The 18,986-nt window shown below is 51.8% G+C and overlaps 2 protein-coding genes across 2 annotated transcripts; both read right to left on the minus strand.

Moving 5' to 3' along the window:
* Positions 1 to 7,517: 7,517 nt before the first annotated feature.
* On the minus strand, positions 7,518 to 8,447 carry LOC309685676 (olfactory receptor 14J1-like; the record flags this gene model as incomplete). Its single annotated transcript, XM_082501405.1, has 1 exon — positions 7,518 to 8,447. The coding sequence occupies one exon, from the start codon at positions 8,445 to 8,447 to the stop codon at positions 7,518 to 7,520; it is 930 nt and encodes a 309-aa protein (XP_082357531.1).
* Positions 8,448 to 16,603: 8,156 nt separating this feature from the next.
* LOC309685677 (olfactory receptor 5P76-like) lies at positions 16,604 to 17,536 on the minus strand (the record flags this gene model as incomplete). Its single annotated transcript, XM_082501406.1, has 1 exon — positions 16,604 to 17,536. One exon carries the CDS (start codon positions 17,534 to 17,536, stop codon positions 16,604 to 16,606), a length of 933 nt encoding a protein of 310 aa, XP_082357532.1.
* Between the last annotated feature and the right edge of the window lie 1,450 nt (positions 17,537 to 18,986).

Below are 18,986 nucleotides of genomic sequence, written 5' to 3' on the forward strand. Positions count from 1 at the left end.
CACAACCCCTGCCCTCTGCCATTGACAGCGATGGAGTCACTGTGAAGGTGCAATAGAAGAAATCAAACAGTTTGTGGTGCTGCAATGGATGGGCACATAGTTCTCAGAACAGACAGGCTGGAAGGCTCAGGGGTGGGGTTCCCTCTTGTGGCTGCATCTCTGGAGAGAGATGAGCATTAGGAGGGCTTTGGAAGAAGCTGCACAGGTTATGGGGAACTCATTGGCAAAAGCTCAGAAAAACATGGCTTTGTGTTTGAAGAATTAGTGAAGACAGAGAGTCATGAGTAAAGCTTGGGCCAGCACAGGGTGGGAGTGAGGTGGGGAAGCAGGCGTGGTGGTTGAAATCTGCAGAGAAACGGGCACAGGCAGAGGAAAGTGTAGGACAGTCTGTGGTCAGCGTGCACGACACCCCACCCCCCCAGCAGAACTGAAATCCTTGTCCTTTCCACTATGGCTGTGGACTCTTCCACTGGAGCCCCTGAGAGCACTCCAGTTCCTCACAGACACACTGCTTCGCTGCCTCCTCCCCCACCCTCCAGAGAGCCCGAGAGGTTTCCTACACACACCCCCTCATCTCACTGCTCCCAGGAAGAGCCCTGAGCATCCCTTGAAGGAAAGAATCCCCATTGCCAGGGTGTGGGGGTCAGCGCTTGAATATCCTGCTTGATGAGACACGGCAAGGGCTTTCACAGACACTTTCACAATTCATTTCCAACTGGAAGCAGTGCCTCTGGCTTTCTGCTTCAGGGATAGTCAGGATGGCCCTCAGTGGGGACCGCTGATGCCCTCAGAACCTTGGAGGCTGACTTGCACTGCTCTAGAGACCACTTCAATCCACCCTCAGTACCTGCAGTTCAGGAACTGGGCACCAGAGGGCTCATTAACATGCAAAATGCCATAACGAGCCACGGCTCTGGGCATAATTTTCTTATTATACAATTCTGTTGTGGTTAATTAGAGAGATTTCAGAAGTGAAAAGGTTTCATTAGTAAATGACGAGAAGAAAGGATTTATTTTTCTTACTTTTTTTTTATTTGTCTGCTTCATTTCTCTGTCTATTGATATCAGCAATTTCCAAATGACACTGAAACTGGACCTCTCCAAACAGAGTCTGACTGTGTAGGGCAGTCAAGACCCTGTATGTCAGACACTCTGTGGGCAGCCTTTGTCCCCACCTCCAACCCCGCCTTTCTCTCATCAGCCACCTGGGACTTACAGCACCTTTCCTCAAATCTCAGCTTTCTCTGCTACACTCTGGAGTTGCAGGTTTCAGCCCTTTGGAAACAGTTTCCACCTGTTTCACTTGGGGAATGAACTGCACCCAGACACAGAATTTTCATTGTAGCGAAAAAAACGAGACCAAAGGAAGGCATGGTTCAATAGAAAATAAAATACTCTGTTGTACATTAAGTCCACCTTTCCTCCTCTGAAGTCCGCTCTCCACAGAGGACAGCCTTAGACCAAAGGCAAACACATTTCTGTGCCAAGCACGGATCCCGAGAACCCCCAAAGCACTCCCTGCCCCAGAGTCTCTTGGTTCATATGCGCTCACAGCGAGGCACACGCTGAAGTCACGAGCTCCCTCCATTCACAGAGGGAAGCAAAGAGACAAAGTGAAGGGCATGCTCTCTTTGGAATGGCCAAAGGTGCACTAACCTCAAGGAGTCTTGGTTACATCTTCAGGCAGACTGAAGCATCCACACCCACTCCTTGCCCATCCTCCTCCAGTGCTGGACAGCTTGGGTGCAATTGTCCAGGCTTCATTTTCTCCCGGAGGGAGAGAAATCAGTTGTCTCCACTCAGATGCTTTGCCCTACCCTGCCTGTCCACCAGCCGCAGCTCCACAACTGCTTGATCAGCCCGGGGTCACACTTCCCAGTCCCACATTGGGTCTTCAGCTATGCCTGGGAATCTGGGAGGCAGTGGGCACCTCTGTGTGGGCATCAGCCCCTGAATGATGAAGTGAGGCAGAAGTTGAAACATGCAGAAAAGACCTCGGTGTAATAAGTGTGTCAGAAGTCTTCATTTTCAGAACTTTGATACTGTTCTGTAAATTGTCATATTTTTTTTGCATATGTCCTGGACAAAGACCAGACAGCTGAGGACACTTTGTCTCCCTCTGGCTGTTTACCTCTAGAGTCTTGCCTTGAGGCACAATGGCTGAGAAGAACTTGTTTCTGAAACATGAGGCAAAGAGGGTGTGAAGTATACATCTGTCTCCACCTAGTCTTACTGAGATAAGCTGTGACCAGACATTATCTTTATTTCTTCATCAAGTGTTCCTGAAATAATGTTGAGTTCTTGAATTCTCTTCCATGTTTCACGCAAATTTTGATAGACAAGCTTGCTGTGTTTGGAGGATGCTGTCCTTGAAGACCAGGTATACTTAGCTTTCCTGCCCACCAGTGCTGCTGACCATGGGATACTGGCTACCTCTCCCCAAAATATACCAAAATCTGCTCCACTGATGACCGGCATCTGCAGTCTTCTATTCTCCTTTCTCCCTTTCCTCAGGAGATCGTGCCGCACTATTTCAGGGTCACAACAGACCGTCTTCACATCCCTGAGCAGCTCTTGCTTGCTTGCAAGTATCAGATCTGGGTTTGCATGACCCTTGTTGGCCCATCTGGCAGCTGTGTAAAGAAGCTGTCCCAAAACTGCTGGACTGTTTGCATCCTGCGGTGTTGCCCTTCCAGAAAATGCCAGGTCATTAAAGTCCCCATGGAGGACCAGGCTTCTTCTACACCCAGAGACTTCTTTGGGGTGCTTAGAAAAGACTATGCCAACTGCCCCACCCTGACTGTGGCTTCCTTATCTCCCACCACAAAAGCCCCGTTACTGACACTTCCTCTGACCTCCACTCACAAGGGCTCACCCAATTTGTCACTTGCCCCATGAAGGAGCTCCATACATCCAAGCAATTTGTTCCCTTTGAGGGAACCCACCCCCGATCCTTCCAGCCTGTCTGTTCTGAAAACTATGAACCCATCCATTGCAGCACCCCAAACTCTGTGACTTCTTCTACCACGCCTTGGCAGTTACTCCATCAGTGTCAAAAACCAGAGGCTCCAGCTTGTCCTGGCTGAGGGCGTCAGTGCCTGTAAGGGGTGTAGCACCTCAGGTGTAGCACCAGGCCAAGCTCTGACTGAGAGAAACCTTGGACCAAGCGTTCCAGACACCCTATTTGCAAAGGCTTTGCCTCAGAGAAGAGCCATGCCAAAAGGGATGGAAACCCAAAGTTGAAATGATTGGATGTCAAGAGAGTGAGCAAAGCCTGCCGTCCCCAAGGACAGAGAGAAACAGGGCTGGGAAGTGCAGCCCTGGCAAGATACAGGGGTGCTGTCAATGCTGTCTCTGTTGCTCCAGAAGGCCTTCAAGTGGACGTGGACGCCCTCTCCATGAACAACAAGGTGCTGCTGAGCAGCCCACTGTGAAAATTGTCGGTCTGTCCCTTGACTGTATCTTCAAGGGGGTGAGCCAAGCGTGGGAGGGAGAAAACCCACCATTCTGAGAGTGTAGGCCCATGTGTGATGTGCCTCGTGTTCCTGCACTGCCCTATGTCTACTGAATGGAGAAGGGACAGACCTTGCCGCGCTGTGGTGGGGGCAATCCGTGGCTGGCACAAAGGCACCGAACGTGTCTGCAGGGCAGTCTGGAGTGTCTGTCCCACACTCGCTCAGAAGGGGGATGGCTTTCCTGTGCGGTACCTGCCGGCCACATGTAGCGATGTGTGAGAGCCTTGGCATCTCACAAAACTACAGGCTTCTCTTGGGACATCAAAGAGAGGAACCGCCTGGAATCTCATTAGGCAACGTGGGGATGAAAACCATCATCGTAGTCAATGGAGATCTAGTCAACCCAGCTGACGGAAAAGAGACAAAATGAGCTCTCCCTGTGGTACAGGACACCATTTGGGTAGATGGCACATAGGCTGCAAAGGAAACAGTAAATAGGGACAGGGGCAGTTCTCTTCCACTGTCCTTGGACAACCTCTGGCACCTCAAATGTCACCAGGTGTTTCATCTGAACAGCCAGCTCCTACCCTACATCTTCATTCATTACCATGGCAGCTGAGACAAGGAGCTCACATGCAGGTGCCTATTTAATGCCCACCTGAAGTGAGGCAAGAGGAGTGCCACCGCCTGTGGGTTTGTGACAGGCATGGGAGGGAGCTGAGTCCCCTTCCGGTGCTAGCAATAGAAACGCAGGATGAGATGCCTCCATTGACTCAGCTGAGCCCTATCCCCCACCAGGAGTAAAGAAGGTCCCTGCCTGCCACTGTCTGCATGTCCTGCCCAATAATAAGACAAGAAAGTAGTCTGAGTATCCTGGACAGGTCTTCCAGAGCTGGCACATGCCATGGCTGAGAGGAGCTGTCACGGTGTCTGTCTTGGCTTCTCTGGGGTGGAGGAGGACGTGCTGCAGAGCAGGGCTTCCCTGCTGCACCGTCAGAGGGAAAGGTCATGATGGCTGCCTTCTCGTGGGGACAGCTTCAGGGGTGGGAAGCTGCGGGTGCAGCTAGGGCTGCCCCGGGCTGTCCTTCAGAACAGGGTCCCCGCACTCCAGGGAGCCTCCTGTGTGCCAGGGCAGGGACTTTGCCCCCTGCCAGGATCCCCACTCAGCCTGCCCACAGAGCTCCCCACGCTGCTGTGGGGAGAAGCTGTGAGTGGAAGGAGGGATCCCTGCAAGGGTAGAATCATAGACTCATGGAATGGTCAGAGTAGGAAGGGACTTGAAGATCAACTAGTTCCACCCCCCCTGTCCTTGGCAAGGGCACCTCCATCTAGATGAGGTTGCTCAAAGCCCTGTCCAACCTGGCCTTGAACACTTCCAGGCATGGGGCATCAACAACCTTTCTGGGCAGCCTCTTCCAGTGTCTCACCACCTCAGAGTGAAGAATTTCTTCCTAAGACCTAATCTAAATCTACGCACTTTCAGTGTAAAATGATTACTCCTTGTCCTATCGCTGCACTCCCTGATAAAGAGTCCCTCTCCAGCTTTCCTGTAGGCCCCGTTTAGGTACTGACAGACTGCTATAAGGTCCCCACAGAGCCTTCCTTCTCCAGGCTGAACAACCCCAACTCCCTCAGTCTGTCTTCACAGGAGAGGTGCTCCAGCCCTTGGTCATCTTTGTGGCCCTCCTATGCACATGCTCCAACAGGTCACAGAATCACAGAACATTAGGTTTGGAAAGGACCTCTGGAGATCATCTAGTCCAACCCCCTGCCCGAGCAAGGGCACCTACAGCAGTTGCACAGGATGGCATCCAGCTGGGTTTGGAATGTCTCCAGAGTGGGAGACTCCACCACCTCTCTGGGCAGCCTGTGCCAGTGCTCTGACACCCTCAAAGTAAACAAGGTCCTCCTCGTGTTTAGATGGAACTCCCTAGCCTGCAAGATGGTGATCTAATCAGCATCATGGAGACCTGGTGGGATGGCTCCTATGACTGGAGTGCTGGAAAGGATAGATACAGGCTCTTCAGGAAGGACAGGCAGGGGAGGGACCAGCTGGAGTGTGTGGACTCTGCCTGCAGATGCATAAGGAGCCGACCGAGAACTTATGGGTAAAGATTTAAGGGAGGGCATGGAGAGGTGGCATTATAGGGGGGTTCTGCTACAGGCCCCTGACCAGGAAGAACAAGTGGATAAGACCCTCTATAGACAGATTGGAGCAGCCTCATGTTCACAAGCCGTGGTCCTCAGAGGGAACTTCAACCACTCCAATATCTGGTGGAAGGACAACACGCCTGTGCATAGGCAATCCCGGAAGTTCCTGGAACGCACTGATGATAACATCCTTCTCCAAGTGACAGAGGAGCCCACAAGGAGAGGTGCCATGCTGGACCATGTCCTCACCAACAAAAAGGGGCTGGTGAGGAATGTCATGGTCAAGGTCAGTGACCTTGAGATGGTGGAATTTAAGATCATTAAGGTGGTGAGGAGGGTGCACAGTAAGCTCACTACCCTGGACTTCAGGAGATAAACTTTGGCCTCTTCAGGGATCTGCTTGGTGGGACAAAGCGATACATCCCGGCAAAGAGGAAGTCAGGCAAAGACAGCAGGAGGCCTGCGTGGATGACCAAGACGCTCCTGGTCAATCTCAGATAAACAAAGGAAGCCTACAGAGGGTGGAAGCAAGGACAGGTAGCCTGGGAGGAATTGTCTGAGAAGCCAAGTATCAGGTTAGGAAAGCTAAAGCCCAGGTAGAGGTGAATCTGCCCAGGGGCATGAGGGGCAACAAGAAAGCCTTCTATAGGTATGTGGGTGAAAAAAGAAAGACTAGGGAACACATGGGCCCACTCGGGAAGGAACTGGGAGACCTGGTCACCCGGGACATGGAGAAGGCTGAGGTACTCAACGACTTCTTTGCCTCAGTCTTCCCTGGAAAGGGCTCTAACACTGCCATTGTCCTCTCCCAGCCACTTCCCAGCACTCCCCAGCCTCTGCCCAGCTCTGCCCACCTCCCCTGCCCTCTCCCCAGGACAGCCCAGCCCAGCAGCCCAGTCTGGGCTGGCCCCACAGCACTGCCCGCCGCAGGCTGATGCAGAGCTCTGGGCACTCACCGCACAGCCCCAGCTCCTCCCAAGGGCACAGCAGCTCCTGGGGGCAGACAAGGAGGTCAGCCTGACCATCAGCCCCGGGGCTCGTGCTGGTGCTGAGGGAACGAGGAAAGAGTCTAGTCACTCTCTGCCTCTCCGGAATTCAGATTGTGCGTGATCCCCAGCCCTGAATGAATTTGCCCCCTTCTCTCCCCAGTCAGCCCCACGCCCCAGGACAGCACAGCAGTCCTGGCCCTGGGGTTCCCTCAGGTACCTCCTGCGTCTCCCCACTCTCCCCTCCCTGTGCCTGATGAGTCCCTGCTGACTCCCTCGGCACTGCAGCGTCATTGTGCGTGGACACATTGATTCAGTGCTTTATATTAGTGGACTTCACCTTTGAGGGTGTTTCACCTTCGGAGTCTCCATCCGTTCCAGTCCAAGGGCAACTGTTGAGTCCCTAATACCGCCTCTCTCCTCCCGCCTAAAAGATGCATTTCAGGAACGTCCAGTATATGCCATCAGTCCTGTCATACATGAAGAAGACTGAGGAGATAATGGGAGCTTATGGATCATCTCCCCTTCTATTGGCTACTAAGAAGAGCGCTTTTAAATCCAGAATATTTGGTGAAGTGGAAACCAATTGTACCATGAGCTTAGCTCCAGAAACATTGAAAACACAAGGAGAAGAGACTCATTAAAATATTGATTCCTTGAACATGTTCTTGGAAGGAACTTTGGAGGAACAGCCCATCCTTCAGGCACGGCACTTGGGAGATGCCCTTTTATTGAAGAGCTGTTATCTGTCAGGCCACACCTGACAGTGTTGTGCAAGGGTAAGACACAGTAGGATCAAGCCTCAGGACAAGCAGCATAAACTCAGAAAATTATCTATAAGCAGGATTATCACAAGAGAAAAAAGCAGACTCACAGTCTAAGATAAGCCTTGGGCAATGTGCATGGAAGGGGCAGCAGGTTATTGTCAGCGAAACAGTGTCCATTGGGCCTGTTTCCGTACAGCATCCTTGAGCTCCTGGTTCCTCATGCTGTAGATGAAGGGGTTCATTGCTGGAGGCACCACCGAGTACAGAAATGACACAACCAGGTCCAGAGATGGGGAGGAGATGGAGGGGGGCTTCAGGTGGGCAAACACTCCAGTGCTGATAAAGAGGGAGACCACGGCCAGGTGAGGGAAGCATGTGGAAAAGGCTTTGTGCCGTCCCTGCTCAGAGGGAATCCTCAGCACCGCCCTCAAAATCTGCACATAGGACAGCACAATGAAAACAAAACACCCCAATGCTAAACAGACACTAACTACAATAAGTCCAACTTCCCTGAGGTAGGAGTGTGAGCAGGAGAGCTTGAGGATGTGGGGGATTTCACAGAAGAACTGGTGCAGGGCATTGCCCTGGCAGAGGGGCAGTGAAAATGTATTGGCCGTGTGCAGCACAGCATTGAGGAACCCACTGCCCCAGGCAGCTGCTGCCATGTGGACACAAGCTCTGCTGCCCAGGAGGGTCCCGTAGTGCAGGGGTTGGCAGATGGCAACGTAGCGGTCATAGGCCATGACGGTGAGGAGAAAATACTCAGTTGAAATAAAAAAGAAAAAGAAAAATACCTGGACAGCACATTCTGCATAGGAGATGGCCCTGGTGTTCCAGAGGGAATTGCCCATGGTTTTGGGGAGAGTGGTGGAGATACAGCCCAGGTCCAGAACAGAGAGGTTGAGGAGGAAGAAGTACATGGGGGTGTGGAGGTGGTGGTCGCAGGCGATGGTGGTGATGATGAGGCCGTTTCCCAGGAGGGCAGCCAGGTAGATGCCCAGGAAGAGCCAGAAGGTCAAGAGCTGCAGCTCCCGTGTGTCTGCAAATGCCAGGAGGAGGAAGTGGGTGATGGAGCTGCCATTGGGCATTTTCTTCTTTTGGGCACAGGGACCTTTTCAAAATGTAAAGACAGTGACAAGTTAGGGTAGAATTCATAGAATCATAGAATGGTTTAGGTTACAAGGGACCTTGAAGATCACTGAGTTGCAACCCCCTTGCCATGGGCAGGGACACCTCCAACCACACCAGGTTGCTCAAAGCTCCATCCAGCCTGTCCTTGAACACCTCCAGGGTTGGAGCTTCCGCAACTTCTTTGGGACACCTATTCCAGTGCCTTAACACCATAAAAGTGAAAAATTTCTTCCTAATATAAATCTACCTTCTTCCAGTTGAAAGCCATTCCCCCTCAGCCTATCTCTACATGCCCTTGTAAAATGTCCTTCCCCAGCTCTCCTGTAGCCCCTTTAGTTACTGGAGGGCCACAATAAGTTCTCCCTGGTGCCTTCTCTTCTCCAGGCTGAGAAACTCTAACTCTCCCAGCCTGTCCTAATAGGAGAGGGCCTCCAACCCTCTGATCATCTTTGTGGCCATCCTCTGGACCCACTCCAACAGGTCCATGCCCTTCTTTTGTTTGGGGCTCCAGAGCTGGAATTCTCTGAGTATAATCTATTCAATTTCTCATAAAACACCCCCAAAACACTTTTACCTTTCCAGGAAGACCTTTTGTGAGCTGAGATTGGTGCTGTCTGAGGGTGCCCCAGAGAACAGGAGGTTCTGCTGTTGGCTCTGCAGGACTCAGACCCGCCCTACAGCAAAAGGAAAATAGGAACTTGGGGTGATCTCAGATTAAATCCACTTTTGATAGCAAAGAGCTGTTCAGCATTGTGGCTCCCAATGCACCCGGCTGCAGAGCAGAGCTGTGGGGATGTTGTTGTGTTCGTACTGTTTTAGTTGCCCCAACACACCTTAGGAGTGTTTTTAAGACAGAAATCCTGCTGCGCCTTGTGGGTCCTGAGACACAAACGGGCTGTCATTGCAGGGGGTTGACTAGGTGACCCGTAAAGGCCCCTTCCAAACACACCATTCTAGGAGTCTACGATTCTGTGGCACTGGTGAGAGCAGAGGAATGCGCCTTCCAAGTGCATCTCTCTAAAGCCCTCAGCCCCTCTAATCATACCTGAGGAAGACCTCAGCTCTGCCCTCCCAGCCAGGGACACAGAGGGCTCATTACAGCTGCCCACAGACAGCTGCCCAGCAGCGTTTCCATGGCTTTAGCACCACGATGTCTTCTCTGTGGGACTGCTAGATAACACAGAGATGCCGTGGGAGAACTGTGTCCTTCTGGAGGGCAGCCTGCAGCCCAGCAGGACCCCTCAAAGAAGGAATCACTTATCTTAAATTTGCTCATCCTGAAGGCACGATCAGGTCATTTCCAGCCGCATACACTGTGATTCCAAGAGCGCCAAAGGCAGACAGGATGCAAGTTGGCTGCTTTTCCTCCATGGACATACGTGCACGAAAGTACGTGCAGTGTTGGTGTCTCAGCTGCGCTTCAATCCTTAGCCCCCCCAACCAGGGAGTGTAACAGTAAGAACAAGGGCAGACGGGAGAAGAGGGGATGCCAAAGTACCTCTGCCAGGGCAGGCAGGTGAGGGAGACACAGTTGGACACTTGAGCATATATCTCCTCTGTGGTGGTCAGGTTGCTGGAAAGGCAACTCATGATCAAACCCGCATGACACGAAGGGCAGAGGCTCTGCTGTGTGAGCGAGGGGACCAGGGGTTGCTCCAGGGAAGGCATCTGCACTGTCGGGGAGGGCAGGGAGATGCCTGTATCCCCCTTCCCACAGCATTTCTGGGAGCCCGCCTCTCTTCCTCCCTGCCCATGACTCTCTTACCTGGAGCTTGTCTTGGCCAGGACCTGTTTCTCTGTCCCCATATCTCCTCCCTCTTCATGCTCACAGACCCCATTCTGCCTGCTGCATGCACAGCTCTGCCCTGCAGACCCCTCCTGGCAGCAGGGCACTGCCCAGGGACATCTTCGTGTGCAGGGGTTAACGAGAACCTCAGACAAGTCCTATCAACAAATGGGGTCTCAGAGCCTTGTGCACGGTGGAGAAATCCATTCCCATCTCTCCCTGCCCATCCAGCCGACCAAGAGGAGAAAACTCACAGCATAGACTTGTTCCCTTGCAGGTGAATAGTTCCTTGACATCGTTTTTCAAAAGAACCCTCTGCAAATGTCCTTGGGGTGATCTGGAGCTGGGAGCAGTCCTCAACCCTGCAGTTCCCTTGCAAAAGCAGAAGTAATCCGCCTCACTGGCGGTCACTCCTTCCACCCACAGCTTCTCCACACAGCGCCATGGGAGGTCCCCGGGCAGGCTGAGAGCATACCCTAGCAGGCGGCAGAGCCCCTGCCCCGGCACACAGCCCCCGGGGGGCAGGGACCCTGCTGGCAAGGACAGCTCTGCCCACCCCTGCCTGCACACCCAGTGTCACCTCCTGCAGACGTCCCCAGGTGCAGGCAGCCATCATGCCCTGTGCCTCTGATGGTGGGGCAGGGAAGCCCTGCTCTGGAGCACGTCCTTCTCCTTTGCCCCAGCCATGGAAGGTGCCAGCTGTAGATAGTGCCAGGAGCTGCAGCTGCACTGCCCCGCAGCCAGAGACTTACTGTGCCGAGGGCTGTGGAGATGCCTCCCCTGGTGAACACTCTGCTCTGCCCTCGCTGCCTGCAGACAGTGCCCTCAGCCCTGCTGCGCTGTGCAGAGGAGCTGCTCCTGGGCAGAGCTGTCTCTCTGCAGCGCTGCCCGCTTGCCAGGAGCTCCCTCCGTCCCAGCAGCCCGGCCCAGCTCAGCAGCAGAGGACCAGCCCACGGTGGCACTCTCTCTGTCCCCTCTGGGCTCCCTGGAGGTGTCCCTGGGGCTCCAGGGGAACCCGCTGGAAAACAGCCTGATGCAATCTCTCATGTTCCCTCCCTCAGCTGGGCAGAGACACTTACTTCCAGCTGTGTCATTTCTCCCAGCAGAAGAAGAGCTGGCCATGAGTAACCCCTCTTCTTGTCCCATCAATAGCACACACAGGGCTTTGCACACCAGGATTCCTTATGGCAAGTCACCACCTGCCTGGTGCCACAGCTCGGGGGGCTTCAGCCCAAACGTGCAGCAATGATCTCAGCCAGGGGCACAGACAGGACGAGCTGGAGCCGTTCCTGTGGTAGACAGAGCTGTGACATGGTGGCAGAGCTCAGTCCAGCTGGTCTTCAAGGACAGCCTCCTCCAAGCTCAGCTATAGTCCAGATCGCAATTCAATCTAACCCCGAAAGGGAATTCAAGGGCACCAGAATGAGTGCTTACTCCTTCAGGAACAGTTCAAGGAGAAACAAAGCCACTGTGTGGCTACTGCTGAGTTTCGTAAGAACTGGTGCTGATAGATCTGAGATACTCCATGTCCTCTTTGCCTCAGTCTGCCCCAGCAAGGTCTCCCAGGCCTCGGACTCAAGGATGGAACCTGCAGGAGAACCACCAGCAATGGCTGGGGTCAAGTCCTCGAGCAAACACAATCCTTACCAGTCTATGGACAGGAGGGGCGGAAGCTGAGGGAGCTGAGGGGGCAGCCAGTGTCACAGTGGTCACTCTGCTTTGTCTTTGGAAGATCACGGAGACTGGGGGAATTGTCTGCTCACTGGCAGCGCCCAAAACGTGCATGCCCCTTTCAGAAACTCCCAAAGGATTAGCAGGGGAGCTGAAGGCTGTGCCCCAGAGCATGTTCACTCAGGGCCTTTTTCTGTGTTTGAAACAGAAGGTGACAGGATTTACCCAGAGCAGATCGCACTTGGCCATCCTCTTTGCTTTCTGTGCTGAAAGGACAGGATTGCTGGGCAGAGAGAGCGGTAACTTTTACTGGGAAGTCAGAAGGGCATTCAGCATCACCCCCAGCTTGTTTCTAACTGAGGACAGTAGAATCTGCATGGGTAGATAAACAGGTGGGTAAAAAAAAACAGCTGAACTGCTGGGCTTGGAGGCACGTGGTTCCTGCGTGGTACTGTGCCTGGAGGTATCTCTCCAGTAGGGTTCTGCAGGGGTCGATATCGTAATATGCCCTGTTTGAAATGTTTATAATGACCTGGAGGACATAAGAGTGAAAACTGAGTAGGAGGGTGGTGCTGCACCGCAGCGGGACCCTCCCAGAGGATCTTTGATCTCCATGTTTGGAGGTTTTCAGGTTTCAGCTCCACAGTCACAGCTGACCAGAGTCTGAGGTTGGCGATTTCCCACCCTTTGGTGGGAGGCTGGACCAGAGACCCCAACAGACCCTTTCCCTACAGCCCTTCCCTGAGCCTGGATGTGAGGGTGGCTACAGCAGATGCTCATGGAACAATTCAGGGTGGAACTGTCCTGTGATCAGTGGGTCTCTACTTCGACCTTTAGTTCCAAGCAGGGCTAGTTCTGAGGTCAAGCAGGTTGCTCAAGAAACAGCAGCGTCCCTGTGCAGACTCTGCACACGAGAGCCCAACATCGAAGCCACCATTACAGACACGGGGACAAGGCATTTGACCAGCTCGTTGAACCCAGAAATCGGTATGCCATGCCTCCTGAGATTCCCACAAGCACCTAAGATTTTGTCCAGGGAAGTGTGATTCCTTTTTCGGTGTCCTGCCTGTCTCCGGCCCCATGTGGTGCTTTAGGATGTGAAGAGAATCAAACCCAACCTTTGGACTAGATTAGTTTCATTTTCCATGCTGGAATGCGGGGCAGATGAAGGCAGCTCTGAGCTCTCTGCTGCACAGCTCGGACTTCCGAGAATGGAAACACAGGTAATCTTCTGGTGTGATCACCGATTTGCCTGTCTTTGTGCCTTTTCACTAACCTGGGATCTTTCCGTCGGCCTGAGAAACTACTCCCCTATTCCACCTCCCTCTCTTCATAAAAGGAGGGAACAAAGATATGGAGCATGGATGACTTAAGGACACTATTGTAATCTTTACATTATAGGAGAGAGAAAAGATAGTACAACTAATTCCAAACTATCCTTGAGATGCATTCTGATTCTTCCTTCTTTCCAAACCTCAGCCACCTTAGATCTTGAAAGGACTGCCTCAAATCTCTCCAACTAAAATCCCACAAGCCTTCTCTCAGAGAAGTCCTTTCAGCACAGGACACCTCTGCCCGTCACTTCTGCCCTATGCCCAAACTCTGTTTTGCAGTTGGGCGAAGTCAAGGTGTCAAGGTACTCCCTTGCAACATCTTCCCTACAAAAGTTGTCTTCTCTTCATGCTGATCCCACTTGCATGGCCTCATGTTATGTACAGCTCCATCCTCCTCTTGCAGAGCTCCGCTGGGTGACCAGTTTTCCGTTTCTTTCCTGCCCATTCACCTTCACAACCTTTTTGTATTTTATGCGTACCAAATATTATCTGAAGCAACACATTTATTGCCCCCAGCTTCACCCATTTCCAACTGCAGGCTGAGCTATTTCTCCTCCTTGAGCAGACATTGTGCAAAGCTGCTCCAGATATGGAAACTCACTTAAATGCAGCACATTAATTGGGGCTCAATCAAATATAAAAAACGTATCCTGAGCTAGTTTTTCAGAGACAGTTTCAAAGTGGCAAAGCAGATTCAAAGTGTCTGAAGGAACTGGGGGTTTTTAACCTGGAGAAAAGGACGCTGAGGGGAGACCTTATTGCTCTCTACAACTACCTGAAAGGAGGTTGTAGCCAGGTGGGGCTTGGTCTCTTCTACCAAGTAACAAACGATATGACAAGAGGAATTGGGCTTGAGTTGCACTGGGGGAGATTTAGATTAGACATTAGGAAAAAACGTCTTGACTGAGAGGGTTATCAAGCATCGGACCAGGCTACCCGGGAAGGGGTTGAGTCACCATCCCTGGAGGTATTGAAAAGACATGTAGGGGTGGTGCTGAGGGACATGGTTTAGTGGTGGACTTGGTTAACAGTTGGAGTCGATGATCCTAAAGGTCCCTTCCAACCTAAACGATTCCATGTTTTTATGATTCTATGATTCCATGATTCTATGATTCCATGATTCTATGATTCCATGATTCTATTCTACATAAATTCTGAGAACCAAGTTACAAAGAAAGGGAAAAATAGGTGAAGCTGTATTTTCTAGACTCACTAATTCTCTGTCAGTAAAGAGAAGGTCCCACAGCCTGTGGCACGTTTTCATTAGTTGGCCCTATGGGAAGTTTTGTTTCTTGGGTCTCTTGGCTCGAGCCTGCTGCGTTCCTATTTCCAGCAAGGGCAAAGTTCCCGTTCAGGTATCAAACTTTTGCCCATCCTGCCCGGAGAGCCAGGACAGTTGTGTCACACAACATTCAGTTTCAGAGTGAAGATGGAAAAGAAGTGTGAATTGAAATGATTTGTCCTCCAATGGAAACTCAAATCCTGAGCTGGCTGGACCACATTGGCTGCAGTTAGACATAAGTTACCTGAGACAAATGTGAGTTCAGACCTGGTTGGCAGAGTTTCTCACAGCCCTCCCTGAGGAGAGCAGGGTGTTGCGAGAGGGGAGCGAGTATCTGTTCCCCAAAACCCAAGGTAGTGCCCAAACCATCTTTCCCTTGGCCTCTGGCATCTCATGCCTTGAGATGCAAGAAATGCGGGGCCTTCTGTCAGTAATCCTCCAACAATCCTTCAGGCAGTTGTGTGAATTCCCTATCAGTATCTAAAAAAAGTAACACCCTCCCCCAAAACTAAACAAGCAAAAGCCCCACCAATCACAAAAAAACAATCCAAAGCCACCAACAAACATTAATCTGCCTAAATCTAAATGCAGCAGTTTGCATCTTGGACAGCCGCTCTGGGCAGTGCCAGTGAAATCAGTATTTGCAGCGTGAGCCGTGATACCCCATCCTCAAGAACAAATCCAACGCAGTTCAGAGGAAGGGTGGTCTTTCAAAAGTCACTGTTTGAGTCCCCAGGTGGCATGGACACTGCTGATTCCCCACTCCAGAGCAGCAGAGGCTGGAGCCCCTTCGCAGGATGGGCTTCTTGCCAGGAAGCCACAGCTATGGGGGTGTCTCACCTGGTTCTTACTGTCCCTTAGCTCAGCATCCATTTCCGTGTATTTCACTCTTTTCTATGTCTACTCTTTCTACATGTCGGAATGACAGAAAAGCAAACATTTCCTAAAAGTTTGTCATAATGTCCTTGCTATAGACAAGAAGCCCATCAACCCTGGAGGCAGCCAAGAACATTGCCATGAGCACCAAGAAGATCCAAGAAGCTCAAGGCCTCTTCTGAAGGGCAGCAAATTCTTGCAACTGTGATTTGAGCCTGGAAGTGGGAAGGAATTTTCGTCTGTGCTTGGAGGAGGAATAAGTGTGTTGTGGCAGTATGTCAGGGCCAAAGGCCCTTGCGCAAATCAGGGATGATGGAGACATTTCCATCTTGTGTGCGTGCCTCAGGGCAGGAAATGGGGCACGCCCGCTGCTGGGGGTGTCTGTACTCAGTCATGCCTCAGGAGCTGACCTTGTTCTCTCATGCAAGAAAGAAGAAAACAGGAGGACTGAGTTTGCCATACCTCAGTCAGCCAGTGGGAAACAAAAAAGTAAAGACATTGGGAGAGGAGGGTTGGAGAGGGGGAGGCAGATTAGGAGGAGGAAAGAGGGGGGAAAGTGATGATTGCTGTGTTAAAACATTGGGAAGCCAAGACCCAGCTTGTTTGCCTGTCTTCTGAAGATGGATCTTGGTTTTTCTTTCGGGGGGGGGTGACCCTGTCAGACTAGCTTTCACAGTTGTCCTCTGCTAGGAAGCCCAGAGAACACGAGGGCTGGCATGCATCTACTGGAATTTAGACGTGTCCACTAGCGGGGCTTGATTCAGCTGCCCACTTCTCACTGCCAATAGGGAGGTGCCCTGAGGAGTCCCAGGCATGCAAGAATGGCAGCCCTCAGCTTGGCTGGGTAACAGAAGAGGAAACAGCATGTTTAGCGTAAGTTTTCTCCCACTCCTGGGCAGGTGTGGCATTTCACAGCTCCCACCTGCAGGATCACAATCGTGTTTACTTTAAAGAAGGAAGCAAGCCAGGGAAGACTTGACACTCTTCAACACCAGACCTGTATTTCTTTAAGACACAAATTCCCCTCTCCCACTTCTCATTCCACAACCAGTCCACAGATTCTGCACTTCTAAAGATAGACCTGGGACACAAAATATGCACTTACGAATTGTCCATGCTTGGTCAAAGGAGACCCACAACCTGTGTCTTCCTGGTGGATCTCAACTAGTATGAGCTCTCGACGCAGGCCACAGTTTTTCTGAGTGCATTTCCTAGAGCCCCCTTGACCTCCCTGTTCCGCAGGCTGTAGAGGAGAGGATTGACCATGGGCGTGAGGATGGTGTAGAAAAAGGAGAGCACTTGATTGAGCTGCCTCAGTGAGGCTGTCCTGGGTATCATATAGACAACGACGAGGGTGCCATAGAAAACAGTGACCACCATGAGGTGAGAGGAGCAGGTGGAGAAGGCCTTCTGCCTCCCCATGGTGGTGGGGATCCTCAGGATCGCAGCTATGATGCAGATGTAGGATACCAAAGTGACTACAAACGGGACGACTACATCCAGAAAACAGATTATGAAAGTCACCAGTCTAAGCACGGTGGTGTCACTGCAGGCGAGCTCTAGCAACGGGGCAAAATCACAGAAGAAGTGATCAATTGCATTGGGACCACAGAAGTGTAACTTGGAAAATTGTCCAGTGACTATGGTAGACATCAGTAATCCCGCTAGCCAGGACCCAGCCGCCAGCTGGAGACAGAGCTTCCAGTTCATGAGGCTTGCATAGAGCAGGGGTTGACATACGGCCAAGTACCGATCATAGGACATGGTGGCCAGCAGATAGCACTCGGCACCTGCAAAACAGCCTTGAGCAGAAATGGTTCTGTCCCTGGTTAGGAAGCTGGCCAGCAGCCTGGGCAGGATAGTGGAGGTATAGCAGATTTCTACACTGGATAAATTCCCCAGGAAGAAGTACATGGGAGTGTGAAGATGCCGATGTGCCACCACCAGCACAACAACGAGGATGTTGCCAAACATGGTCACCATGTAGATCATGAGAGAGAGGATGAAGAGAGGCACCTGAAGCTTGGGGACGTTACTCAATTCCAGCAGGAGGAACACCACTGGTGAGGTCTGGTTGTCCCATTCCTCTTTCTCCATGAGGTGCTGTAGGACCTTCTTTTCCCCATGTGGCAGGAAGGGAACCTGGGGAAATGCATGCGTTTCTGTGTTTTTTGTGAAAATGAACTGGGAAGAAGTCACTGCCAGAGACAACATGGAGGTTTTCCCTCATTCGACTGAATTCCAACTTGGTTTAGGGGCACTATTCCTGGCGAAAGGGCAAGAAAAGGTTCTTTGAGAGGGCCAAACTGCTCTTCTTTGAAGAATCTCCTCTGATTAGAGAGGTGAGTTGCCGCATCGAGGTGCCTATTTCTGTGGAATGAAAGAGAATGTTCATTTGATCACATTAGATGATGATGTGTGAAGTTATTGCCAGGACTAGCCAGCATAGGTTTAGCCAAATCCTGCTTTCAAGCAACAGAAAGATGGGCCAGAGAGGAAAACTCCATCATGCAAAAAAGCCTTTAGGGGAACGCATCGTGCCATAGACAGCTTCTTTCCACTGAGGAAGAATGGACACCGAAGAGGGCTAGAGGTCTCAACTCCCTGAAACATTTGCTTTCTGATGACGCAATTCTGTCCCTGGACAGTCCATCTCTTTCCACTGACCAAGAGTGGCCAGGACTTACTAGCTTGGTAGCTGAAGGCACTGCAAAGGGTCTGTTAGACAGGAGACTCACAAGCAGATATGAACTTGGGAGAGAAGGGTGGGAAAAACGGGATTCCAGAGAAGAGGTACCTGAGGTTCTAAGCCAAATGAGGAAAAGCGATGTTGCACAAGGAGGAGGCAAAAAGGACAGGGGTGACGATCATTTGCTGGACATCTCTTCCTCCTCACCTTACATTTCTGGCTGCATTTGCGCTGCCTCCCTGCAGCAGCGCAGCACCTGGACCTCAGCATTGCCACCTGAGTGCTCAGGGCTCCCTGTTCAGCACTGCAATGAAGACACAAGAGTGTCCCGGGGGTGAGTGGGGGCTGAGGCGGTGCAAGATCCTTATGAAGCACAGGTTTCCAGTAAATGCCTGATACACACCTGATTGCCTGCCCAGGGAACGCCTGTGGCTGAAGGAGAAAGCCCACACCACCTCTCTGGGCTTCCATAACACTCGGGTCAGACAAAACACTGTCCCTGATGATGCTCTGCCTCAAACTTCACATATTTGACAGAGAGTTGGAGATGGCCAAGGCAGGCACCTGGAGAGCCCAGAGAGTTCCTGGGATGGAGGAGCCCTTTGACTCAGTGATTCAGTGCACCTACACTGGGATGCATTGTTCCAGAAGGTGCTTCCATGGGGAGGGTGCCCCAGAGTCAGTGCTCTCAGTAAATCACACCCCATGCGGATGGCTGAGAGACAGCTGTGAGAGAGCTGAGGCATTGAGGTGAAGCCCTAAGACACAAGCAAGATGGAGAAAGAGACAGAGAGAGAATAAGAGTTGAGACATTAAAGGACGTGTGTTGGCACGCTGGCCCCATACCCTCCTCTCCAA

The sequence above is a fragment of the Vanellus vanellus genome (genome assembly GCF_965231255.1).
Source record: "Vanellus vanellus genome assembly, contig: HAP1_SCAFFOLD_185, whole genome shotgun sequence".
Classification (NCBI taxonomy): domain Eukaryota; kingdom Metazoa; phylum Chordata; class Aves; order Charadriiformes; family Charadriidae; genus Vanellus; species Vanellus vanellus.